Raw genomic sequence first — 25,811 nt, forward strand, 5'->3', positions numbered from 1 at the left:
CCACAAGTGGACATACAGCCCCTCATCCCTGGGAGGTGGACAGTTTGCCCCAAGCCTCCCCACGAGCGGGTCTCTTGACTCCTCAGCGGCCCCCCGGTGACTGAGGGTCCCAGACAGCAGGGCGGAGGGGGCAGGGCCCTGCTGAGGTATCTACTCAGACTCATTCAGGGCTCCTTGCCCCAGTGAAGATTTATGACGGGGGGAGTCCTATGCACCTCCCCTGGCCATCCACTGCTCGCGTGTGAGGGTGGTCCCCTGAGGAGAGTCCGGGACCGAGAGGCTGGGCCTGCCAGCCCTAGCAGCGCTCACTGCAGCGCGTCTGGGGGCCCCCTGTGCCCAGTCCGGGGCGACTTCTCCACAGGGATGTGAGCAAACACACGTGCACACGTGCACACACGCACACACACGCACGTCCCTGGCTACCTGCCCAGCTCTACAGACACACACGCGCGGATACAAACCACCCCAAATCCTGCACGCGTCTCCCTAGGACGAGTCTCCTGGTGGTGGAGGCAAGCTGATCCTATTCTGCCGGGGTTTTTCCTGTGGGGACCCGCCTCCTTGCACACACGACCTTCCACCACAGCAGACGTGTGGCTTCCAGGCATGCCCAGACCTGCTCATCCCGTGCAGAAACTCACTCCACACCTACTACGCGCTGTGCCTGAATCAGGGGCAGGTGCACCTAGAGTGAGGCCCACACCCGCCTCAGGGACACACACGTTCTCTCCATTCTCGCCTGAACCAGCAAGGCCGGGCGTACTCGGCAGCAGGACACTGGGACAGCCGGGGAAGGCGTGGCTGCAAACGAGGTGGCCCAGGACCCCAGCACGGTGGCCGATTATGGGGGGCCACCACCCAACCCCATCCCCGCCTACCAGGTCCGTGTGAGAAGGACAGTCACAGGCAGCACCTGCCCCCCAGGGTGGGCAGAGTAAGTCCAGGAGCCAACAGGTGGCCGTTCCTTGGACAGGGTGGCCAGTGGGCCACTGTCCTGACCTCAGGCTACGTGGGGTGGGGGGCCCAGCCTGGGAGGAGTGGGCTCTGGTTGCTAGATTCTGTGGTTCAGGGACCAGGGAAAGGGGCTAAAAATAGCAGGAGGCAGCTGAGCCCTCACTATATATGGCAGAGAGACAGAAGGCTTTGAAGGGCAGGCAGCTTAGTGGAGGGAGGGGGCCTGGTGAGGGTCTAGGGCAGCCCCTGCATTCCTGAGCCCCCAGGCCCAGAGAAGGTGGCCCACCCCAGTCCCGGTGGGCGGCTAGGGCTCCAGCTGGTTCTATCTGGTGCCCCAGGCTGAGCAGACTGCCCCAGGTGTCAGACTACAGTCCCTCGGGGCCTCTAACCGAGGAGGAACGATGCCTGCCTGGATCATGAGGCCACTGGCAGCTCCAGTCCTGCTTCCTACGGTCCCAGCTCTCCACTTGCAGGGAGAGAAGGGAGAAGTCAGGGCAGAGCTGGTCCTGGGAGGGGCTGGGGCCCTGACGGGACAAGCGGCCCTGTCCCTGTCCCTGTCCCTCCCTCTCCTCTGGCTCAGCACAATCACCTTGTGTCTGGGAACGGCAAGGGCTTTTCCTATCAGAGGAAACTGAAGGTCACACTTTTCCTCATTGATCTTGCAATGTTTGTTAATTACTCTGTCACTGATGTGGCGAAGGATAATTAAACAGCTCTGTTTATATCTTATATGCATAATTATGTGGCTGCGCAGGGCTCCCCGCGCAGGGAGGAGATGCGCCCCTCGCTGCAGGGGGAAGGGGATCAGGGAGCAGGCAGGGGAGGCTCGGGGCGCCAAGCATAGGTCTGAGAAGGAGGCTGGGAGCTGGAGAAAAGACCCCAGACCTGGGGTTCCGTCCTAGCGGTGGGGACCATGGGCCCTCCAACCGAAACCACAGGCCCTCCCTCCCAGGAGGGGAAGGAGCTCCGGCTGCTCCAAGTTGTGAGGACAAGGAGACGGCTGCAAAGCCAGGCCTTAGCCATCTCACGTGCGGGGAAAGAGGTCAGCCAGAGGAGCGTGTCCCGGGCAGGTGGGTATAATGGGATATTCGGGCTGGGCCGGGTGGGGCCATCCTGCTGCCCTGGGCCTCACCCCTGAGAGGTCCTGCCTGGGACAGCCAGTGTCCTTGGTGAGGGGAAGGCTTCCAGGAGAGGGCAGGGGAGGGTGGGACAGCAGACCCATCCTGGAGCAGAGCAGCCCTGCCCCCCCGGCCCCCAGCAGATTTCTCTGATGCAGGTGTGGAGAGACAGTCCCACCATCTGTCCTCCATCCTGTGTCCCTGCGGCTATCAGACCCACTGTGCTCACGGCGGCCCCCAGCCCGGCTCACACTGGGAAGCTTCCCTCCCACCCCAAAAAAGTCTCCCCTGTTCTTGCCACTACCTTGGCCCCAGACCCCCATAGCAGGAGAACTGGTGGGGCAGAATGAGGTACCCATAAGGGGAGCATGAGTGGGGGAAGCGGGCAGGTTCTGCAGACCCCCCACTCCTTCCCCTCCAGGGTCATGCCATCCATCTATCCTTCTGTCTGTCCGGGGCTCAGACACCTACCTGAAGCCTGCTTGGCACTGGGGCTGCTGTCGTCCTTGGAGGCTGCTCCACTAGACTCCTTCTCCTCTGCCGCGCCACTGCCGTCCCTGGAGGGCTCTTCGCCATGGTCCTCCTCGTCACTGCAGCCCTGGGGCTGCACCATGTAGACGCCCTCCGGGGGCAGCTCCAGGCCCTCGCGGCCGATCCGCCCCAGGCTGGGCACGGGCACAGGCTCCTCACTGTACTCGCCATTGACCCACTTCTCGATCACTGCCCGCCTCTTGTCTTCCTCGCTGCGGGCGCCCCGGGCCACGCCGGCCTCGCGGTCCCGCGGCCGCAGCGGGCTGCCCTCGGCCTGGGGACCCGCCTCCGCCCCCTTCTCCACCACCACCTGGCGGCTCAGCTTGGCGCAGATGGCGTTGAGCTTCAGGCCGCCTTTGCGCTTGGCCGCCATCGAGGGCTTGCCTGCGGGCGGGTCGGTGCACCGGGTGCCTTCAGCTGTGGACAGACAGAGAGGTCAGAGGCGGGCACGTGCCAGGCTCGGCCCCCCAACCCCCGGCAGCCCCCAGGCCCTAGGTCTTCCCAATCCTGCCTTCCTCGCACTGCCCTGAGCCTGGATGGTGGGGCTTCGGACCCCTCCCCAGACCGTGAAGCCCGGGGCCCAGCTCGCCCAGAGCTACGTGCCCGGAGGTGGGCACTGGGTGGGCCTGGACGGGGTGGTTCAAGGAGAGCTTGTTTGTAAATGAGCATACACATGGACAATCTTCAAACACCAGGGGCAGGCTTTCCTCAGCACCTGGTTTCTGGAAGCATTTCCTACACCTGTTTGGCCCTCAGTTCCTCTCCTGAGAGGCAGGCCAGACAGGACCCCAGATAGAGGAGACAACGTGTCCTCGGACACTCAAGGATACTGAGGCACGCACGCCGGCTGAGGGGCCGGTCACTGGGGAGCACTGGCAAGTGACAGTGGCCTGACTACTTGAGAGCCTCTGCCACGCGGGGAGGAGGCAGCTGAGAGCCCGGGAGCAGCGCGCACCAACCTCCTGCTCCCCCGTCCCAGTCACAAGGGGCTGGCACCCTTGCCCACCTGAGCATCTCATCCCTGGCCGGCCCTCCCGGACCCCTACTTCCGCTCACTGGAGAGCTCCGATAGCTCTTCCTTCGCCCCTGGCTACCCAGGGCCCTCCAAAGGCCTCTGTTTTTCCTCCCACCCCTCCCCTTCACAGACCCGCTCGAATTCTCTGGCCATTTCCCTTCCCCAAGCCTCAGTGAGGGCCATTCCAGGCAAAGCTCCTCACAGCCGCTCCGAGAACGGCTCATCCCTGTCCGGGGATCTCACCCTGCCTGCTCGGCCTCGGCCAGCTCCCGCAGCCCTCCAAGGCCTGGCTGATTCCGGGAAGCCCACAGCCCAGCCTGGAGAAGCCACAGCTGGAAGAGGTTGGGTTCCTCAGATCCCCAGCAGGGAGCCCGAAGGCTGCAGGCGCAGCGCCGAACTCCTGCACAAGACGGAAACTCTACTGAAGGCTGCCCGAGGTGTTGCCACCTCTGTCACGGCTGCTGAGCAGGGGCGCCCAGGGTCCGGGGTGGGGGTCCAGCGCCCAGCAAGTCTCCTCACCACACAGCCTGTGACCTGCCACAGGGCCAAGTGTGGACACACATACGCCTGCTTGCGTGCCTGTCTGTCCTCCGCCCTTCCATCCATCCATTTAGTCAGCTCCTGCTGTGTGCCAGATCCCGTGGTGGGCCCCACACGCAGGTTCAGCCCAAACCGGCTTTGGGCACGGGGGGCCCTGCTGGGGTCTCTCAGTGGTGGGACCCCCTTGCGTGGGCTTGTCTGAGTCTCCACCCACAGGGGTCAAAAGGCTGAGTGAGGGCAGGGGCTTTACTCCCCAGGCCGTGGGCAGAAGGGGCTCCCCTATAATGGGTCAAAACCCCCACACCTGGAAGGCGCCCGAGAGGCACGCTCAGACAGGATGACCGCACCTGGGCCTCCCCAGGGACCCTGTCGGAGGAGACTCGGCTTGCGTGCACAGGTGCTCCTACGATGTCCAGCAGCCCCAGAGCTGCCCCGCAGCCGGCCGCCGGTGCACAAGGCCTCACGAAGCCCAGGGGCCCGGCGACCTGCCCAGTCCAGGCAGCACCCTGCCAGAGAAGGCTCTGCTCCACCCCCAGTCCTGGGGGCCTGGCTCTGCCGGGCCCCACCCTTGCCCAGGCCAGGGGCCCACTCTACCCAAGTTCACCCAGATCTCCAAGTCTGTGCTGCCCACACCCAAGTCTCCAAGCACTGACGTGGGCTCCTCCTCAAAGTGCGGCGATGGGTCCCCTATTCACACTGTCCCACCTAACCGCTGGGCTGGCTGCCAGGCTGCACGACACCAAGTTTCCTCCAGCAGACTCACAGGCAGCGGGCCTCACCTGGCCCCCTCTGTCCTTTGCCCTGGTGGGGAAGGGAAGCGGGGGGAGCAGGGGAGCCTGCTCTATTTTTACCAGGAGGTAAGCAGCCAAGTGTATATGGCAGACAGCAAATGGATCTATAAATATTTATCCCAAGGAAGAGGGAAGCAGAAGCTCCCAGGGCTGCACTTGCCGCTGGTGACACCCCCTCCCCGGGCTCCCACCCATCCTGGAGCCTCCTGGGACTTGGGCCCACCCTCCCCTGGTCTCGGCCCTGTGCCTGGCTCCCTCCCTCCTGGGCCCCCACCAGCTGCAAGGCAGCTGTGCACCCAGGGCCCACCCCCAGCCCGCAGGCCCCTTTGCTCCGCCTACACCCCCCACACCTGCCCTCCAGCTGCCGCTCTGCCCCAGCCCACCTGCCTTCCAGATGTTGCCCTCCCTCTGACTCTACTCCTGGCCCCAGGGGTAGAGGAGGAGAAGGCATGTGGGCCGGGGGAGCAAGGCGGGAGGCAGAGGCTAGGGCAGCAGTAGGGAGTATGAAAGAGCTAAGGTCCAAGTTGCCTGCCCACCCGTCCGCCTTCCGGCCCACTCCGTGGAGCTCTTCTCCCCTCCCCCTCCCACAGGGCCCTGGGACATACAGACCACCCCCTCGTGGTCTGACCCCAGGCTCCTGTCCATGTAAACATTCCCCCGACTTTCTTCCCTAAAATATAAACGCCGTGGCCAGGCCTCAATGGGAGGAAGCCATCCGTCCCCGGCCCTGTCACTGCCCCTTTCATCTCCTTCCCGCCACCAGCCTGCCCGCTGCTCTATTTACACTGGACACTTCCTCTGGGAACAATACTGCCCAGGAGGCAGGCTTCGGCCAGAGGGTGGGAAGGCAAGGGGACTCCTGCCCTGCTTACTCAGGGCCGGGCTCCAGAAAGGAGGCAAGGGGTGAGGCAGCTCAGGTGGGCCCAGCCAGGCCCGGGGCAAGGGGCGGCCAGGACCTGCACATAGGTAGCAAGCCCAGCGGCTCTCCCAGACTCTCACCCTTGGCCCCGGTGGCTCTGGCCTCGTTGGGTGAGGCTCCGGAGGTGGCACAGCTCCAGGACATAGCCTGGTTCTCCCCCTTGCTAGCTCAGGACCCTGGGTGGTCTCTCTCCCCGAGAAAGGGCCACGGGGCTATAAGGTGGGAGAGCTGTGGCAAGCAAGGACCTGAGAAAAGGCTGCTGAGCTCCGGTGGGGACAAGCAAGCAGGTGTGATGCACATCTAGGCACAAGATCCCAAGACCTGGAAACCTCACCCGGCGCAGAAGAGAGAGGGGAGAGCAGAGAGGCTGGGGGGGTCTGGTGGGGGACAGGCTGCCCACTCAGCAAAAACAGCACCACCCTCCCGTCAGCTCCCAGTGTCTGACCCTTCCCTCCCAGGGCTCCAAACTCCACCAGCCCACCTGCAAGCCGCTTTCCTCTCTGAGCTGAGCAGATCCTGGCGGCAGGCAGCTGGGGGCAGAAATCGGACATACATTTCTGGGTACTATCTCACCATATGCCTCACGATGACCCAGCCAAGCAGGGACTGCCATCATCCCATTTGATGGAAGAGGCAACTGATCCCGGAGCCGCGCAGACACCCCAGAGCCTGGGCTCACAAAGGCCCCAGGATCAGCAAGGCGCTGGAACTGCCACCACGTCCCCAGTTCGGGCTCCTGGGTGGGCTGTAGGAAGTCCTGGGCCTCTCTGCCCCGTCTCCTCCTCACTCCCACTCCTGGTTCCCATAACACAGAGCCCCCTAAAGTGTTAACTGCAATGGGTAAAATGGTGCAGCAGATTGCTACAATAAATAATTTACTGATATTTATAAATATTCAAATCAGCCAGCTTCAGAAATCAAATGAAGGGAGGGCCTCGGGAGAAGGGCCCGTTATGGCAGGAATCTCATCACTCCCTCCAAAGGCTGAGGAGGCCAGGGCTCCTGCCAGTTACGGGGGAGACAGGGGGGCTCCTATAGCTGCACCTGGGCCCCTGGTCCCTCATCTCAGGGGACTAAGGGGTTGGGGGTGGCTGGGACAGCTCCACCCCCTGGCCTGGTTGGGGCCAGGCCCTTCCCTGACCTGTGCAGCCCACACTCAAGGGGATGAGAAGCTCCAGTGCCCTGTGCCCAAGGCCTGGGTCTCCAAGTTGCCTGTCCTGCTGTGGGCGGAGGTGAGGGGGGCGGTCCCTGGGGGCTGGGCAGGCCTGGCAGCGCCCCCCCCCCTGCACTCGTGAGTAATGTGTTTCGGGGCTGGGCGGCCTGTCAGCTACCAGGCTCCGGGTGCTTTATGGGCTCTGCCTGGTGGCTTTGAACTCCCTGGTAGGAAATAAAGTTCTCCCTGTGCGTCCCTTCTAAACATTTCACTCAGTGGAAACGGTGTTTAAGAAAAATGAGGACATATTTCTTCCTAAGGATGCAGTGTCCCCTTTGGGCAGCCTAATGCCCGCTGTATATCAGGGGGTGGGGAGGCAGGGCCTGGGCACCCGTCCCCTGGGGTGGGGATGCTCCAGGGCCCACCTGTCCATGGCCAGGCAGCTCAGGGGCCACGGGCACCGCCAGGCCACTGGTGGCTGCCCTGTCCCACAGCCCGGAGGGACAGGGCAGCTGACCGGCTCTGAATACCCGGCCTATGCCAGAGACCACACCGGGCACTTCACAGTGTCGCTTCAGTGGACGCCCCCCCACCCATCCCCATGAGGCTTTTGACCTGTCCCCATTTCCAGATGAGGAAGCAGAGCCTGGTGAGATTGGTAACTGCCCAATTGGTACTCACCCCCCATGTCAGTGCTGGAACTGGACTCCCACGGGGCTCGGATGTCCCCGGTCATGGTCTAACACCCCACACACCCCTCCCACAGCCTCCCAGTCTGAGTGGTGGCAATGTTGGAGCCTCCACCCTGTCATCCCTAAGAACCTGAACTTGATGGGCCACAGGCCCCAGTTTTGGGGGGGGGGTGCATCTATGTTTGTTCAACAACCCCTCTGAGTTCCTTCTAGAGGCCAGGCTCTGGGCTTAATCCTCTGGACACGACGTGAGCAAGAAAGACTGTCCTGGTTCCTGCCATCACAGCCAGCCCAAATTTAGACAAGGGGGCAGACATTCACGTCATTATAAGCACGACTGCTGTGGTGGAAGGTCCAGGTGCCACAGGGGCAGTGAGCCTGGGGAGTCAGAAGATCCTCCTAGGGACAGGTGTCCCATTTTCTGCTCCCCCCAAGCTCCTTGACCATCCCTCCCACCTCTCTCCTTGCCCCCACTGCCAGCCTAGTTTGCTCCCCTATCTTCTATCTTCTTCAGCTGTGACCCCCTCCCCTAGCCAGCACCTGTCCCCTAGGAGAGGGTGTCCCCCTCTCTCGGGCCGAAGTGCACCCCCAGCTTAGAACAGAAGGGTCATCTAGCTTTTGTGGGCAGGAGCAATAGCCACTGCTCCCCAGGGCTCTCAGCCAGGCCTGCTGGTCCCCAGCAGCGTTAAGACGGGAACTGGGGGGGCCCTGGCCACCGGGCCCTACTTGCCCCCCTTTGTTTATTTATTTATTATGATTTTTTAGTCCAGTTAAAAGGTTTACTATCCAGACGCGTCTAAGTGGCCTCACTTAGCGTAAGTAACTCTATAAATCAGGGCAACTGTTAGCATCCACCGCGCGGGCTGGCTATCAATCTCCCCCAGGTCACAGCCAAACAGGAAGGGGAGAAAAAAAGAGCTACCACCCAGGGGAGATTTAAAACACACACACACACACACACACACACACGCGCGCGCGCGCGCTCGAGGCACACACACATGCACTGTGCACGCGCGCGCATACTCGGGCGGCTCCGTATTTGTACAATCATGTTAGAAGTCACACATGCACACGCAGAGCGGCCCGGAAACTGGTCGTGCCACGTGTGGTCACGATAACAGAGCACCAACAAGGCTCCTGCAGCCGAACAGGGAGTCAGAGCCCGAGGGCAGGGAGCCTCCGTGGGGCCCCCAAGGCCTGGCGCTCACTGCTGGAGCTGCCCTGCTGGGGGAAGTGGCTCTGAAGGGCCGGGGAGGGGCTCCGCTTGGTCCCCTCTGCTCTCTGTGGCCCCTGCCTCTGCAAACCCAAAGGGCCGAGCCGTTCCCCTTTTGCGTGCCCAAGGTAAGCAGCAGGGAGGCTGGGGCTCGCTGTGGTCCCGGGTCTTTGCCAGCCGCGCCCGAGGCCGGGCATGCCCCCGACACAGGGTGGCACCATCTGAAGGAGTGACTAGCTGCCTCGGAGGGTGCCAAGGCTAGGAGAGCGGCCGGAGCCACCTGTCTATAGGGACGCCCCACCTTTTTCCTCCCCTAGGTGTGGCTGCATGTGCACGTAGATTGGACACAGGCTCCTACCGTCATCACCCCGAGAGGCCCCAGACCTGGAAGGACCCACTGGCTGGGCCACAGCAGGCAGCGGAGTGGGAGAGGCCGCCCCTGGCCTCCTCTGTGGATCCCCAAGGCCAGACAAGGCGGCCCGAGGGGGGACGGCCCACCCGGGACCCACCTCTCCAACCTCACCCTGGAGGCCTCCCGGCTCACCCGCCCGCCTGCCCGCAGCATCTCCCGTGAACTCTATTTCTCTTTCCTCTCTGAAAACAACTGAGCTGTAAATACTGTTTAACCTTCTCCCCCCCTCCCCCCCACCCCCTCCCCTCCGCACTATAAAAACACAAATATGCCATAACTCAGCCGGCCTGGCCGCCCAGCCTCCAACATGCCCCGCGCCCGGGCCTCTCAGGAAGGTCATTACAAACGACTTTCCGATTCACTGCTCCTGAAATAATTTTGTGTATTAAAACCTGAATCTGCACTTTCTGGGGCCGAAAGCCTCGCTTAATTATGGCGGGTGTCCTTGGGACGGACAGTGATCCTTCACTCGCCAGCCCGCTCCAGCCCTCCGCCCGCCAGCCCGCCCCCCTCCCTGGGCCCAATCTGTTTTCAAAGTGTGTCTGTCCTTTATTAAATTGTTTTCTTTTCCACATTATCAGTTGCCATGGAGACCTCATCTCTCGGATTATTTGAATTTCATTATATCTATTGATTTGGGAGCATTTCATCTTTTTTATTGTTTTTCTGTCAATTTTCAAAACGAATAACCATCTAATTTGCGTCAGTGCTGATTATGTTTGTCCCTCAATAGAGGTCGGCAGCTGCGCTGGGGAAACAAATCAATGAAAAACCATCATAAAACTCCCCACTCCAGTCTCCGGGATGTGTGGGTGACATTCCACGCCTGTGAGAGACACACTCATCAGCTCCAAGTTCGGCTACGGTGGCAGCGCTCAGCTCCACGTCCGCCTCTTCTGGCCTTAATATTTAATTTCGCGATTTGGGCCATTATTAGTGGTGTTTTTATTAGTGCGTGTGCATGTGAGTGTCTGGTGGTGGGCCGGCTGTTCCGTTAATTTGTGGGTGAGGCTGGGAAAGCCCAGAGGAGGGCAGGGCGGACGGTGCTGGGGGTGCGGTGGGAAGTGGAAGGAGCAGGAGGGGAGCCCCGAGGAGGGGGGTGGGGGGCCCCGGGGAACGGAAGGACCATGCCGAGGGCCCGGAAAAGGGGGGTCGCAGAAGGGGGACCAAGCGAAGGGGAGGAAAAGAGGGAATTCAAATTGCTTACTTTGTTGGTTTTTTTTAAATAATTTATGCAATTTTAAGCATTTATGTATAAATTTTTTAATAAGCCACCCTGGAGCAGGATGGCCATTAACATCCCAACGTCCTTCTGTCCAATGGGCTGGCGGAGAGGATCAATTTCTGAGAGTACTTTCCCTTTTTTATGACATGATAAAATGCTTTTAAAGCAACTTACACAAATATGGAAATTTTTTTTTCTTTTTTCCCTGTCCCCTCTCCCTTCCCCTAACAGCCTTCTTATCCACCAGGGTGCGGGGCAGTGGGGTGGGGGTGTATGTGTGTGCACGCACGCGGGGACACGCGCGCACACGTGTGCGCGCGCGCACACACACACACACACACACATACTTGCTTGTGCTCCTCCTGCTCCCTCTCCTGCTGGGGAGGGGGGCTGCGGGGGGGCTGGCAGGGAGACAGCCCCAGTTCTAACTGGAACTGGCCGCCTGTCCTTCTAACAAGGGCATAAACTTTCATTACCCATGCACGCAGTCAAAGACAATTTAGGGAAACGCGCTGCTTGGAAAAGGAAAACCTCAGCGAATCGTGACCCACGCCGCTGCCATCTGGGGGGCTCTAGCCTCCAGCTCCAGGGAGCCTGGGCCCTGAACCTCTGGCCCTGCCCACTGGGAGGGTCAGGGAGGGGCCCTCGTGGGGTAGCAGCCTGTGGAGGGAGGGGAGAGAGCAGAGGGAGAGCAAGGGTCTCTGCCTTGGCTGGCCAACACCTGGGCAGACCAGAGGGCAGTGCCCCTTGCTGTGCTCTCCCCCAACACGCCTTCACCAGCCCCACCAGGCATGGGCCTCTGAGGGCAAGCATGGGGTCCTGCCCTTCTGCACCCAGTGCTGGCACAGAGCAGAAGCTTAGCTCTGTGGATGGATGGATGGATGGATGCGCGGGCAGATGGAGGGACTGAGCGAAGACAAAGTAGGAAACCAGGCCCAGATGCCCTCAGACCCCAGCAGGAGACTCACAGATGCTGGAGAAAGGCTCCCTGTTCAGGTTATCTCCTGCTCTGGAAAGGGGGATGGGACAGGAGTGCCTCTGGGTAGAGAGGATGGGGGGCACTGGAGCAAGAGGGGCGGCCTGGCTACCATCGCCCCTACCCTAGGCCCGAGTCCCAACTCCCTGAGATGGAGCCAGGTCTTGTGAGGAAGAGAGCATGTGTCCTACGCCCAGTCTTGGGGACAACCCTCACTTCCATGTCCCCTTCCCCTTGCAGCCCTTCCTCCCTATGGCGAGCAGGAGGAGGGGCCCAAGTGGGGAGCCCCGCCCCAGGGCTGAGGGGGATGGTCCCGGTTCCCAGCACAGAGCCTGGAGCCTTTCCCTGCCTTGCCATTGCCAGACAGTGCCTGGCCCTCCCATAACACCCATGCTTGGGCACTGGGGACTCTGGCTGCATCCAGATCAAACTGAGACCAGAAACTCGGTCCTCCTCTTAAAGCTTGCCACTTCTGACAGAGTTTGGTCTCTGCCCTGGAACTCAGTGTCCTCCTCTGAAACAGGGCTCTTGAAAGGATAGCATCGAGTGACCGGTCTGGCACAGCACCATGGAGCACGTGGGGCCTGCCCCTTTACTGGACAGTGACTGTGGGCAGGGTCCCTGTGTCGGGAGCAGGGAGGGCTGCTCCCTCTCAGACCTGGGGGCAGACGCGGGCAGGGCAGAGAGTCCAGCCTCCCCGAGCTCTAGGAACTCTGGGTCCTCCTGCTTCTCCCAACCCCCAAAGCCCTTTTTACTCCTGGGGCCCTCAGCTGTCCAGGCTACTGAGGCCTGAGTGCCCTCCCGCCCTCGAGTCCCGGAGCATCTCCTCGGAAGCATCTCTCCCTCTGGACGGGCCTGACCCTTGGCAGTCCAGGAAGGGCCCCTCAGCGTCCTTGGAGGCAGCAGCAAGGGGCACCCTTGCTGTCTCCAGGCCACCCTAGCCCTTGGTGGGGACCTGAGGGGAGCCCACCCTCCGCACCTTCTGTGTTCAGATGCCCCCCCCAACTGTCATTAAAATAACAAGTTTCTGTTACAATCTAAACATTCCCACATCGCATAAAGGGTTATATTACACCCGAGTCACTCCCGGGCCCGTGTTTGCACAGAAAAGCTCACGGCAGGTCCCCCCTCCTGACGAAGTGACTTATTAAAGTTTAAACAGTAATTAACAGAACAATAAAAATAAAGGGATGTTTGGGGAGTCATACGCACACAGGGTTTTTGGCAGTGCCAGCAGTTTTTCAGTGCCCTGTGCTGGCAGCAAAATGCGACTGTGAAGCTGGGGGGACGGAGGACGGGGCCGGGCCGGGGCCAGGGAGGCTTCAGGCCTGAGGGGTAAGGAAGCTTGGCCAGACTGGAGGGAGGGGAAGCAGGGCCCGGGACGCTCACGCGAAGCTGTGCGGGGGGTCACCATCCCCACCTCCTCAGACCCAGAGGAGCAGGGTCGGTACCCCGGGAGCAGGAGAGAGAGAGAAGGCCTGACGCCGGCAGGAAACGGCCAAGCCCAGGCTTTGCCATGCCAGAGCCCAGCTTGGCCCCGGGCACTTCCGGGAGCCCAGTGCCTTGGTCACATCCAGCCAACTCCAGCGTGGCCCTGGCTGGGCGAGCCCTGTGGGCATCACCAGACCCTGCCGAGAATGATTCCCAGGGCTGGACCCCGGCCACTCTGGGCCCCTCTCCCCGTCGGGCAGGTAGCTCTCCCGGCTCCTGTGGCTGGGGCACCGCATACCCCTGAGATCTCTCTGGGAGCTTCTGGCCACTACGAAGCACGAGCAAGGACTCAGGGGAGAGACCCTGGTCTCTGCACTCGGTGGCAGGGAGATCAGCCCACTCAGGCTGGGCCCCAAAGGGAGGAAGCTCGGGGCTATCGAGGCCAGGGTGGGCCCCGCTGGGGGGAGTCCTCACGTAAAGACTGCCTCAGGGAGCCGGGCCTGGAGGGCTGGTCCAAGGCCAAGCCAGTCATCCTTCACCCTCTCTGGTTCTCCCTGCACAAGCTCCGCCTAGAGGCTCAGACACCTGGCCATAGGGATGGCAGAGAGCCAGGAAGGAGCCCTGGAAAGAGGAGGGGCTCCACCTGGACAAGGCCAGCACGTTGTGCTTTTTCCTAAAGCCGTAGGGGCCAGAGAGGAAGGGGGGAACCCCTGGAGGCCACAGTGCATGTGTGTTCTCAAACGCCGGCCGGGTGACGGGAACCAGGTGCTGCTGGGCGGGCCTCGGACTTAGCAGCCCCCAGATGCCCTCACTTCATCCCTCTCCCAGACTCCTTGGGCTGTCCTGGGCTGTACTGTGGGGCGTTCTCTCTCTCTCTCTCTCTCTGACCTTATAATCTCAGAGCCCGGGGCTAGTCTTGAGGACCTCGCCTCCGTGCCCACTGCCTATGCCTGTCCTTCCCAGAGAAGGCCCTGCACAAAGCTCTCTCCTCACCGCGCAGGATTCATTCCCAAAGCGGTTTTGGGTACAGCACCCGCAACTGCAGTTCTTCCCACAAGGGCAGAGCAAAGGGCCAATTTGGGGACACCATGACGCCCTCAAGAGCACTCTTGACCCTTCTCTTGGCCTCTTCCACCTCCCTGTGCCTCAGTGCACCAACCTGTCCAGGCCTGCCGGGGCATCTGACCTCTGCTGGAGCCTCTCTCCACCGTGGTGGCTGCCCCCAGTGGCCCGGACCAGCACCAAGCCAAGACCGGCCCCTGGACCAGCGAAAGCAGCCCCACTGGGTCGCTGGCACTGGGTCCCAGGCCAATTCCCCTGCATCACAGCTATGGGGGCAGACATGAGCTTCTGAGAGCCACACGTGGAGGTGAGGCGCTGGGTCGGTGCCAGATATGCTCTCTTAGCTCTGTGTCTCCTGGGATCTAGTTCCTGGGCAGCTGGCAGGCAAAAAGGGCAGGGACTCTGGCTCTGAGTGGCCCCCATGGTGCAGGGCCGTGCCCCTGCCTCTCACCAAGTTCCCGCAGGTACATCTAGGGGAGTGCTGGGCCTAAATGACCTCCCTGCCGCCTGGGCTTTAGGCACGAAGAACTTTGCCCTGAAGACGTGGAGAAGAGCCAGTAGGAGAAGGGCTCTCCTCCCCCTCTTTCCTGGGCAGAGTGCTTTGGGGCTCCACCCCCGCCCCAAGATGAGTGACTCATGGTAGAGTAGAGGGTCAGACAGAGAGAACTCAAGAAGGGGGCAGGCGATGCTTCCCAATCCCCCAGCGGCTCAGCTTGGGAGCCAGCCTGGAAGGAAGTCAAGGGCTCAATCCCCCCATTGCTCCTGGAGGAGGCCCCCCACCAAGTCACCCAGCACCAAAGCTGGGGTGGAGCCGGCAGACACAGTCAGGGTTAGGATAAGGACTGCTGGAAGGAGGGCAGGTGGGGCCAGTGGGCTTCTAACAGGTGTGTTGTAATGTGGGGGCAAATTGGGAGAAGACTGCTCATCCTAATCTGCTCTGTTTCTAGAATCTTCCACCTTTTCCCTTATCCCAGGGGCATGGCAAGGAGCTCTGGCTGGACAAGGAGCTCCAAGGGTTGCACCAATCAGAGCACAGGTTGCCCTAGATTTGCATAGACCTTTAGAACTGGAAGGGAACTGAGGCCCAGGAGGTTGAGAGGCTCGACCGTTAGAAGCCCACGTCACTAACTCGGGAGGACCAGACAAATCCAGAGGCTCAGCTCCCCACCTGGGCCCCTCCCATGACCAGCAGATCAAATTGCTCCCCATTGGTGCTTTAAAGGGGAACTTTCTGCGGCCCTCGCAGACTGACTGCTCCAGGACCCACTGGCCCCAAACCCCACAAGGGCTTCCCTGCTGGAAAAGCTTCAACCCCATAGTGGCCCACCTGGGCAAGGACCCCAAATGGCTCTGAACCAACACTTCCAGGGTGCAGGGCCTGCGAGGGGTGCATGCGGCCTGGCTCACGCCCTGGAAAAGGGGCAGGACATGGGGGTGGCCATCTGAGGGAGAGCCTGCCTGGGCTCAGGGCGGGGAGCATGTGTGTTCGAGGGAGGGGACCCTCCTCTTGCAGAGACTGAGACCCCCAGATCTTGCAATTTGTTCTGTGAAGGGGAAAACAGGGCCAAGCACCATTCTGGGATTTAGAGGAAAGGCCTGTGAGAGAAGCAGCCCCGGGCGAGAAGGTGGGGACGGCAGCAGGTGGCAGAGGGGTGCCATGGGGGACGCTGCCGTCCTACCCTCCCTACAGCCCATCTCCACAATCCCCTTGCTGAGGCTGCCAACGACATGAGGGGACTAATTTAGGAGTATTTTTAAAACTGTGGCCCTGGTGGAGGGGTTTAGCAGTTGTCAGCCATCTGGAGTAAGGAATTACCGTCACCTCCCTGATCCTATAGCCCTAAACCCAAAGCTGGTTACAGCTCAAGGGGAAGGCAGCAGGTGGGTGGGGTGGGGGCCTGTCCCAGGGAGGTGGCCCCAGGCCTGGGGAGCCCCTCCCTTTGCCCTGGGAGGGGGCCTGGGTCTGGGGAGGGGGCTGGAGAGCCCGGTGTCCTCTGTGCCCACTCAGGCTCCCCCGCCTGCTCACGCGCGCTCACTCCCCGGGCCGCGCCGGCTCGCGCAGGGGCCGTCAGGTAAATTAGATCTGAAAGCTGACAATTTCTGACCATATTTCCTTGATTATTTCAAACAAATGCACAGCAGCCGCTGTAAGGAGATTAAAGTGACATAAACGTCCCGAGTGGGAGGGGGGAGGGCAGAGGATTCAGGTCACCCCCATCCGTCCCCCGCCTGACAGACGCTATATCGCTATCCAATCCAATAAAAAATCCCCCCCTTTTGCTTTAATTAATTTTACAGCTAGCTTGCTTAATTACTTTCAATCAAAATCCTCCTGCCATCGCAAAATTAGAGATGGTTGAGCTCCATTAGCCTAAATTCTTCATTTCCATATAGAAAAGAGGCTGTCTGCGTAGCCAGCCTGGGCCCCTGGCAGGACAGACGCCCGTCTGCCAGCCCGCTGCCAGCCAGCCCACTCCTGGCCTGCGCTCCCTGGCTGGCTGTGGTCTGGGCATTTCCCCCATCCCACTCCACCACTGCTCCGGGGGGTGGGGGGCAGGCAAAGTTGAGGTCCAGGAGGGGTACACGCCCCCAGGCCCCCAACCCTTCCCCTGACTCACGCAGAGACTGCGAAGCAGAGCAGGGCTGGACAGCCAGGGCCTGGGGCCGGCAGCTCCTGGCTGAAGGAATGGCGGATCCTGGGATCCTGCTTTCCTGCTCAGGGGCCCCTGCTGCTCCCTGGAGGAGCCTAGTCCCCTGGCCGCCCAAGCCCCCCATGGGACCCTTCTAAGTCCCCTGCCTCAGGCCTCTTCAGGAAGCAGAGCTCCTGAGAGGACAGAAGCCCTTCCTGCCTTGCACTTAGGCCCTGGTTGGTGGAGACCCCTGGAACCCACAGCACCCAGGGTCCCCTCCCTGCTTTCTCCAGGCTGGAGTCCTTGCTCACTATCTGAGCGACTCCAGGGCCAGCTGTCTCAATGGTGCTAACAGACCATGCAAGCAGCCCCCACAGACTCTAGTGTTCTCCAGGGGGCCCCGTGTGGGCCCCTCCTCGTCCTCTCATATCCCTGGTTCCCAGTTTGCAACAGCTGCTCCTCCACCCCCAGCCTGGGTCGGGTGGGTGGCGGCTCTGGGCTCTGTCCACATCCTGTGCCTGCACTGGCTCTCTTCTCCTCTCCTCCACCTGCCTCCTCCTCGCAGCCCCCAACCCCAACTCCGGAAGCTCCACTTCAGGTTTTCTATCCTACAGCCCTGAGTGTCACCACAGGGTCCGGCCCAACCTGGGCTCCAGCTGATTAAGGATCTGCAACAGGATGTAGGGATTACAGTAAAACCTGGCTCCGGATCTACAGGGGCAGGGGGCCAAGTCCTGGCTCTGGGACTCCCCTCCTCTCCCATTTCTGCACGCCTCCTTCCTCTCGCCTACCCAAGGGCCTGGAAGGCTGACCCTCTGGGACCTTCCTGGGGTCTGGGCTGGACTCTGAGAAGTGGATGACAAGGGGTGGCATTATGGGACCCAGGCCAAATCTAGCAAAAAGGCAGTGTGGGGATAGTGTGGGGATGGGGTGGGGATGGGGAGTTACGGCTGAAATCTGCCCTGGACCATTTAACAATGGACCCGGGAGCTAACCTGGTCCTCCTCAGGGAACAGGTATGGAGGCAAGGTGTCCCGGGGCTGACCTCTGGGCACAGGTGGAGCAAGGTAGGGAAGAAATCGCTCTAAAGGCTCCGTGAGGCCCTTCTAGACAGCGGGCCTTATGGCTGCCCCATTGCTATGGCTGAATGACTCTGGGGTGTGGGGCCAGCTCAGGTTGGGTGAGGAAACTGACCCTGGACCCCCAGAGCCTGGCTTCCCGGACACCAGGGGCGCCCTGCTCTGTCTCTGGGCTCCTCACTTCTAAGGGTCGGTCACATCCTCCTCTTTCACAGCCCGGCTGAGTTTCTCTGATACATCCCAAGTACCCACAGGCAGATACTTCCCAGAGTCCAGCTGGCCCTAGGGACTCGGGGAGCACGGTTCCAGGTGTCAGAGGGCTCAGAGTCTCCTGGGGAAGACATACCAGCCTCGGAGCCTTCTGCGCACCATGGAAGGCCAGCTGTGAGTTCGAGGAGGGCCTCATGGAGGCCAGCAGGTGCAGGAGGTAAGAGGCGGGTAGTAAGCAGATACCCGGACTCGTGCCACAGTCCCAGCTGGACTCCCCTGGGCTCCAGCAGCAGCTCTGCGCCCCCCGTGGGTCTGCACACTCTCTCCTGCCCCCTCTTCATTGAGGCATCGGGAGGACGAACTGGGAGCAGCCCACCCCTCCATGGCACTTGCTGACTTCCGGGCTGAGCCCATTCCTGCTCTGCCGTCAAGCGCGGTCCGGGCACAGACAGGTCTACCTGGTAGGAGGGGGCTGGAAGAGCCAGTCCCGGGCCAGTCGGCCAGAGCTTGAAGGAGCACGGCCCTCGTGGGCTGGCACGATTCACCGCCCAGCCCTGGCCCGCCCGCCAGCACCTGTGGAACGGGGAACAGCAGCCCCACCCCCACAACCTCCTTCAGTTCAGGGCCCAGCTAACCCCACGGGGACCTCCATGCAGCCATGCACCCTTCCGGCATCCCAGGTGAAATTTCACTTCTTCCTGGAAGCCCTCTGAGATCACCACACTCTGTAGGGCCCTGGCCTCCTCCTCTCCTGACGCCCTGCTCCGTGTGCAGCTTGGTAATGACTTTCTTTCTTTTCTTTTTTTTTTTTTTAATATTTATGTATTTATTTGACAGAGATCACAAGTAGGCAGAGAGGCAGGCAGAGAGAGAGAGAGGAGGAAACAGGCTCCCCGCGAAGCAGAGAGCCCGATGTGGGGCTCGATCCCAGGACCCTGGGATCATGACCTGAGCCGAAGGCAGAGGCTTTAACCCACAGAGCCACCCAGGCGCCCCTGGTAATGACTTTCTTAAGGACCCTCCTATCTCCTTAGACTGCAGGATCTGTAGGACGGGACTACTGTTTTAGCAGAGCGCCTGACCCAAATAAATATTTACTGAATGAATACAAAAAACTAAGTGCTTCTTAAGTTCATGAGGGGAAGAGCAGGGACGGGGTTGGGCGGGGGTGGTTGTGGCCGGGTTTCTGTACCAAGCAGGCCCCGTGGAGCTCTAGGAACCTCTCCTTCCTGGTGTGGGACAGAGGCTGAAGCTTTTGGGTCTCTGACCCTCTTGCGCCTCAGGCTCACCTCCAAATGCCCTTCGCAGGGCTCTGCCTCGAGAACAAAAGAGGCCCCAGTTGTTCCAACATTTCTCTGGGAGAGGAACAACTGTTACCAGCCAGGCCCCTTCGGAATCAATCCAGCAACTGTTTGCACTGTGCTGCCCGGCTCTCCCTCCACCTCCTGTCTCTGTCCCAAAAAGGAGAAAAGAAATTGAAAAAAGATGGGGGGAAAATCCCATCCACAGCCCCACCACCTCCCTGCAGCCCCTCTCAAGTCTGTCTGAAAATGTTATTAACACACAGAGGGCACAGGGACAGACACCTGCCAAACAACTGCAAACAACCGGGACAGCCACAGCAGAGGGTGAGGCTTGTGAGATCAGGACCCAAAAAAAGGAGAAGGGAGTGCAGGCTGCGGGGAGAGATCAAAGCGGAGGGAGGGGCTGTGGAGGGCAGTGGGAGAGCTGGGAGAGCAGGGAAAGCTGGCCCTGCCCAGGAGAACAGCTCCAGGGTGAGGGAGGGAGAGGCCAAGGCCAGCAGAGACCCCGGAATTGGAGGCTCCCTGAGGCCAGGCTGAATGGAGAGGCAGGAGGCTTCTGTGGGGGCAGTGGCTACGACGTGTGGGAGAAGAGGGAAGGAGAAGTTGACTGGGGAGGAGAGAGAGAGGTCTATTAAAAACCTCTCAGTGCATAACACAAAATGTCAGGGTTTATAGCTTCATTCTTGGCATTGCCGGGACCGAGAACCCTGCACAGAAATGTCACCGCTTGTCATGTTTAATCACCTGCTGTTTGTTAACACCTTCCCTGCAAGGAGCCTGTCTCAAGCTGCCCCTGGGCCCCAAGGGACCCCGAAACAGAAACCATCCTGGGTCCCTTCTCTGGGCTCTTGGCCCTGCCCTGGGGTCTCCCCCAAAGTGACCCTTCCAATCAGGCAGGCCCAGGGAAAGGGGCCCATGCAGACTGAGCAAGAGGCTGTACCCTCTGGCCGGGGGCTGGGTGTTCCCAGGCTGCCTGTTTCCTGTCTCCTGCTCCGTCCACCGGCCTTTCTAGAGCTGGCTGGCCGGCTGTCCCCTCTGTCTAACCCAGCCTCACTCCCTCCCCTCCAGGGGTGAGAGAAGATGAACAGAGGAGGGCCCACTCAGATCCCCAAAGGCAGGAGTTCCCCAGTCAGTCTGCTTGAACAGCAACTGCCGTAGAACACGGAACATTCGCAGCTCCTGTCCCTGTAGTTACAACCCAGGCTCACACCAGCTGAGGTTCCGGCTTGGCTCACTCTTGGAACATGCTTTCCTGAGTTGTTTAGACTAGGAATTCTCAGTCCTAATGCCCCATAATTCCTTCCTCTGGGGTGGCGGTGTGTGGGGGGGGTGATAGGTGTGCTGTAGGAGCCTGGAAGAGGCCACTCAAGCAGCCTTAGTCCGCCCCAGAGCGCCCGGCCGCTCCCTCCCTCCCTCCGAAAGCAGTGTGGGCAACACGGGGAAAGGAGCGGGTCCTCTCTAGGATTACACCTGCCATACTCAGTACAGCCCCTGGGCTCAAACCCCAGGCAGGGACAGCAGCAAGTTTATCCTCTATGGTTCCCAAGGAGGCCCCATTGCTTCTAGAAGCCGTGAAGGCCAATGGTGATATGCACCCCTTCGCTGAGCTGCAAGTGTCTCCTGGTGAACCAGGGGAAACATCCTGATCTTCCCTCCAGCGAAGTCTATGCGTACACAGAAACACATCTGACAAACACGCTTTTGCTGTCCTATCTCCTAGGGGAATGCCCATTCATTTAGACTCTCCTCCTGAAGGGCCCAGGGTCCAGTCTGCTCATTTCCATTTCACCAAAGAGACAAGTCAGGATGTTTTCCCACTCCTCTGCAACCCTTCCCTGCAAACAGAAGGGGAGTCCCTTTTTTAGGAGATAGGCAGTAACGAGTGCCTCGAGGGGAGGCTTCCTCCAAAAAGCTCAAAATGTAACCGTGTGAAAAAGTGCATTTTATTCTGCAGGGAAGGCCCAGGGTGTGCCACAGGTTACAGGCGGGATCTAGGGGGGACCCAGAGATGTTTGGGGCAGTGGGCCCAACAGCACGGGAGATATCTAGGACTGGGCTGCCAGCAGAGGGGTCCTCCGGCAAGACTCTATTCCCCATGGGAGGCAGCCCCACTCCCTGACCTATCCCTGTCTCTGAGCCACAGGACAACTCCCTGTCTTTCTCCCGGGGACTGCGGTATTAGACGTGGAGAGCTCGGAATCTCTCGGAAGGCGGGTAGGCACTAGGTAAACTTGCAGGTGCTCTGCTGTCGTGATCCTGCCCCGGGAGCCCATCCTTGCCATAGGGGGAAGGGCTCAGCGGAAAGGGGCGGGGCATGGAGGTGGGTGCCCAGGGGCAAGTCCCTTCCTGCGCCCAGCAGAGGCTCCGAGGCAGTGCCTCTTCCCGCCTGGGACCTCGTCCCGCCTGGGAAGGCTTGTGTCATACCCGCTTGAGTTCACACGCGCCTCGCCAAAGGCAGCAGCCCTAGAAGCTGGGGGTTTTAGGTGGTGCCTGTCGTAAATCACCCATCCTGGACAGAGAGCAGTCTAGTCCAGGAGGTGCTTGGGCTCTCCGGGACCCCAAGGGAGGGGCCGTGTCAATCAGCCTGTCCACCCGCCTCCAGAACTCAGGTATTCACAAGATGTGGGTCTTTCCGGTCCTGGGCGAACTAGGGCGGCTGGTCACCATGCTGGGATCTGGAAAGTGCTCCTGAAGCTCTGTGTTCTTGAGTGTCAAGAGACGTGCTCTCTTGATGCCCAAAACGTGCTCCTGGGTGAACTGACTACCCAGAGCCTTCTCATGCCTGAGGGACATCAGACTCGAGCCTCTCCCACCTGAGGGCTTTGAAAAGCCGGTCCCCAGCATTGATGGCGACTTGAGCACGCATGGGACATGTCCTCTTGGCTCAGCAGGCCATGGTGAAGCGTGAGAGGAGCCGGGGGGCAGGGCCTGGCCTGAGGTTTAGGGGACCCCGACTCTAGACCTGTTCTACCCAAGCCACTTGGCTTTATCTGATGAGCACACGGCCTCCCAGCCAGGCCCTCTGGTATAACCCTTCCATTAACTTACTATTCGATGGGAAATTACGCCTCACCCAGGAATATAAGTTTTCATCTTATTTTAAGTTAGATTCTTAAAGCAATTAGCAAGGCATCTGGCGATGACCTCACTGCTGTGGCTGGGCCCCGCAGGGGAGGAGGGCTGCCCTGAAGCTGCACAGACCCCGGGCTCCAGGCCATGAGGGGAGCTCAGGGAGAGCTGGGAGCCCCTAGACACCTGTCCTGGGTCCTGGGAGGGAAGTTGGTCGCGGGGCACGCAGTACTGTCTGATACTCGCTATTTGTGGAAAAATGCCTTTCCAGCACCACCTGCCCCGTGAAGTTCCCGGTGGCAGTTGCTGAAAAGCCTCAGCAGCTGGGACCGCGGGCACATTTTCTATTTTTAATTGTTTGATTCGGAATATTAACTCATCTAGGTCCGCTCCCAAGACACACTTCCCAGCCAGAGGGTTTCCCCCATTTCCCAGACCTTCCTCTCTTTCTCCCTCTCGAGTCAGAAATCAACTTTGAAATTAAAAATTGGAGACGCAGACCTCGGTGAGTTTGCAAAGGATCGGGGCACTGGGGAGAAAAAGAAAGCAGGCGCTCCTCACCCAGAGGCTCCCCCACGGGCCCCTGCTCTTCTTTCTGAGCCACTGACCCAAAGTTTTGGGGCAGCAGCTACGGGCTCGAGCACACATAAGCACTGTCCCGGAGCCCGACTCGTCCCGGCTGAAGAAGACTCCGTCTCTCCCCCACCCCTCCCGGTCAGCCCCATGGACTGGCTGCTCACTTGTCAATCTCCAGGGCCACCCAGAGGGGCTGGGGTCACTCAGGAGGCCCCTAGGGAAGAAGGCACGTGCCCCTGGGTGCAGACGGCCTTGGCAAGAGGCTGACTTTCCTTTTAGCTTCCATCTCCGAAAGGAAGGGAGGGCCGCGTCTCTATGGAGCCCAGAGGAGAACCTGCCAGAAACTCCTCTGTGGGAGCAACACCAAGGGCTCCCAGCCCAGTCCACCAGCGGGAAAGTCACACACGCCAGCCTGAGCCAAGTGTCACTCGAGCTTGAGGCGGACCACACTGCTGGGAAGAGACTGTTAGGGCCAAACCCAAACACTTTGGCCTCCTCACCCCATCCTAGGGGGCCCCCCAACAGCACCGGGACCACTCAATCTCCTTTCCCCTGCATGCCCTTGGCCCCCCTGCGACGGTCCTCCTTCTCAAGGTCACGGGGCTGTCCACACCAGGAATATTTACTCACCAGACTGGCCCTGTTAGCAGCACTCACCACAAATATGCTTTCTGATAAAGTTGGCAGAAAAAAAGTTCTAGTGCTCAAAGCAATGTCAGAAATCATCCCCCACCCCCATCAAGGGAGGGCGAGGTGAGGCCTGCAACCGGGCTGCACAGCCTGGCCGGAGGAGTCCTGGGGGAGGCTTCTGTCACTCTCACGGGTCTCCTTCCTGTGCTACTTCCCAACATATAGCCTGTTGCTAGGGCACCAAGGGCTGGGGACGGTTCTGAGCGAGCTCTGGGTCTCAGCCCCCAAAGGGTACAGCTCAGAAGCCAGGCCATGGTGAGCGGTCCACTGCTTCCACCGGCCAGGAGCCCTCTTGGTGGCCTCTGGAGGACAAGGCCAGAGGCCTCTTACCTCTGCTTCTCCCTGGGCCGTCTCACCTCACTGAGCCCCCTTTCCACCCACCCGCCCTCCCTCAGTGCACATGGGCCTTAATGTTTTTATTACCTGTTTGACTCGCTGCCTTATTGCTTCTCCCCTTAATGGGGCCGTAACCGTGGAAACGAGGAATAAACGGCCACCAGAAAATGAGATGATTAAACAGGTCACCCTGGCAAAACAAACTCAGCCAAGGAACCTCTGGGGGTGGGGAGGGGAGGCTATCCCTCCCCCCACCCACGGCCAGAAGGCTCAGACCAGACAGGGGACCAGCATCCTTGTCCTTAGAACTAGGGCAGATACGCTGGGGCGCCCCCTGCTGGGCAGCAGGGCACCTGGCCAACCCCTCCCCCAGGCAGCCCACCTGGCTTGCTGTGGCCCTGGGCTGAGGGGGTGACAGGGAGGCAGGCCCTGGTCTACCGGCAGGTGATGATCTAGCCAAGGAGATGTACTTCCGGCAGCCATGAGGTGGTGGACCCCCACTTACTCATCGCCAGTTTGCACGCAGCACATTCCCTCCCGGGGGGGCCCCCGAAAGCCCTATAAGGAAAGGCCAATGTGGGCTAAAGCTCAGCTCAAGAAGGTTTCCTCTGGGAATCCCCGGTCTTTAGCAACACAAATGCGTCCACTCCTCTGCTCTACTCTGCTCCCCCAAAGCCAGTCAGTGCCCTAGCCTCAGGCCAGAAGGCAACAGGGAGGGCCCTCTTGGCTTTCAGGAGAATCTCAGCAGCCTGCAGCCCATGGCACCAGCCGAGACTGTGGGGCCAGAAGAATTCCCAGGAGGCAGCCCATGGGATGCTCTAAGAACCACAGCCAGCTCAGGAGGGGCCCCAACGCCACGCCAGGGGACAGAGGTCCGAGGTCTCGGCAATGCAGGCTGGGCCCTCTTTTTGGCACAGCGTCTACCTAGTTGGAGGGCTCCTGGGACCTGGGAGGTCCTGGGACAAGGACCTACAGAGGATGGACATGTTGCTGTGAGGTCTGCTTGGGGGGAGATGGAGGGGGGGCGGTGGAGTCCCAGACCATACATCAGTCACTGCCTGCTTGCCCTTCACAGGGTAGCAGGCTGCAGGCACCAAAGACCCTCCCAGGCCCAAGCCAGAGTCACAGTGAGTAGCTAGCTAATGGAGGCCCCCATCTAACCATAAAATGCCTATCTTTATCCTTGGACCCCCTTCGTGTCATCCTTAATCCCAGCCCTACTCCTTCCTGTAAACCAGGCTATAGAAAGCTCTCAAGGAGCTAAAACCCAGGTCCCAGGGGAACCGGCCAATGTTTCCTGCCTGCCTCCTTCTGCCCCCACTAAGAAGCCGGGAGGCACTTGGCGAAGAGGTACATCAATCAATCAATTCCACCAGCACTAACAGTGGGAAGGCGCGAGACCAGCCCCAGACCGAGTGCTGGGAGGGGATGTCAACACAGAGCTAACTCTAATGGTGGCCATTAGAAGCAGGAGTAGCAGAAGCAAGCACTTTGCTTGACCTTCTGGGGGCCAAGGTCCAGAAGTCTGAGTGCCACCTGGACGTCCACACCCCTGCCGTGGGTCTAACCAGATCCTCAGAGATGCAGGCCCCCAGCCAGCCTCTTATCTGCTATGTCTTTCCAGGGCCAACTGGGTATGAGGCTGTAAGGAGGAGGGACGAAGTAGGCAGGAGGTCCTGCCTTTAGGGAGCTGGGCGGCCTGGAGGAAAAGGGCAGAAGGCTGTGGTTGCACGATGGGACGCAGGAGTTCTTCTGGGGGCGAGAGGGGTGGGTGGCCAGGGACTAGAAGGCAAGGGAAGCAAGGCCGTGTGAATCCCAGAAGGTGCTGGGGGGGTGCAGGGAACATCCCGCCTATGTCCTCTGTCCCACTACTTCCCATCCTTTA

At 60.4% G+C, this 25,811-nt stretch overlaps 1 protein-coding gene across 3 annotated transcripts in view; it reads right to left on the bottom strand.

Moving 5' to 3' along the window:
* Positions 1-25,811, bottom strand: part of CASZ1 (castor zinc finger 1) — a 144,917-nt gene that overhangs the window by 21,867 nt on the left and 97,239 nt on the right. For all 3 annotated transcript variants that reach the window (XM_032863382.1, XM_032863381.1, XM_032863383.1), the window contains one exon: positions 2,544-3,020. In XM_032863382.1, the coding sequence (XP_032719273.1) occupies positions 2,544-3,020 (477 nt within the window). The remainder of the gene's footprint in view (positions 1-2,543; positions 3,021-25,811) is intronic.

This window comes from Lontra canadensis, unplaced genomic scaffold (genome assembly GCF_010015895.1).
Source record: "Lontra canadensis isolate GAN:19392208 unplaced genomic scaffold, GSC_riverotter_1.0 scaffold25, whole genome shotgun sequence".
Lineage (NCBI taxonomy): Eukaryota > Metazoa > Chordata > Mammalia > Carnivora > Mustelidae > Lontra > Lontra canadensis.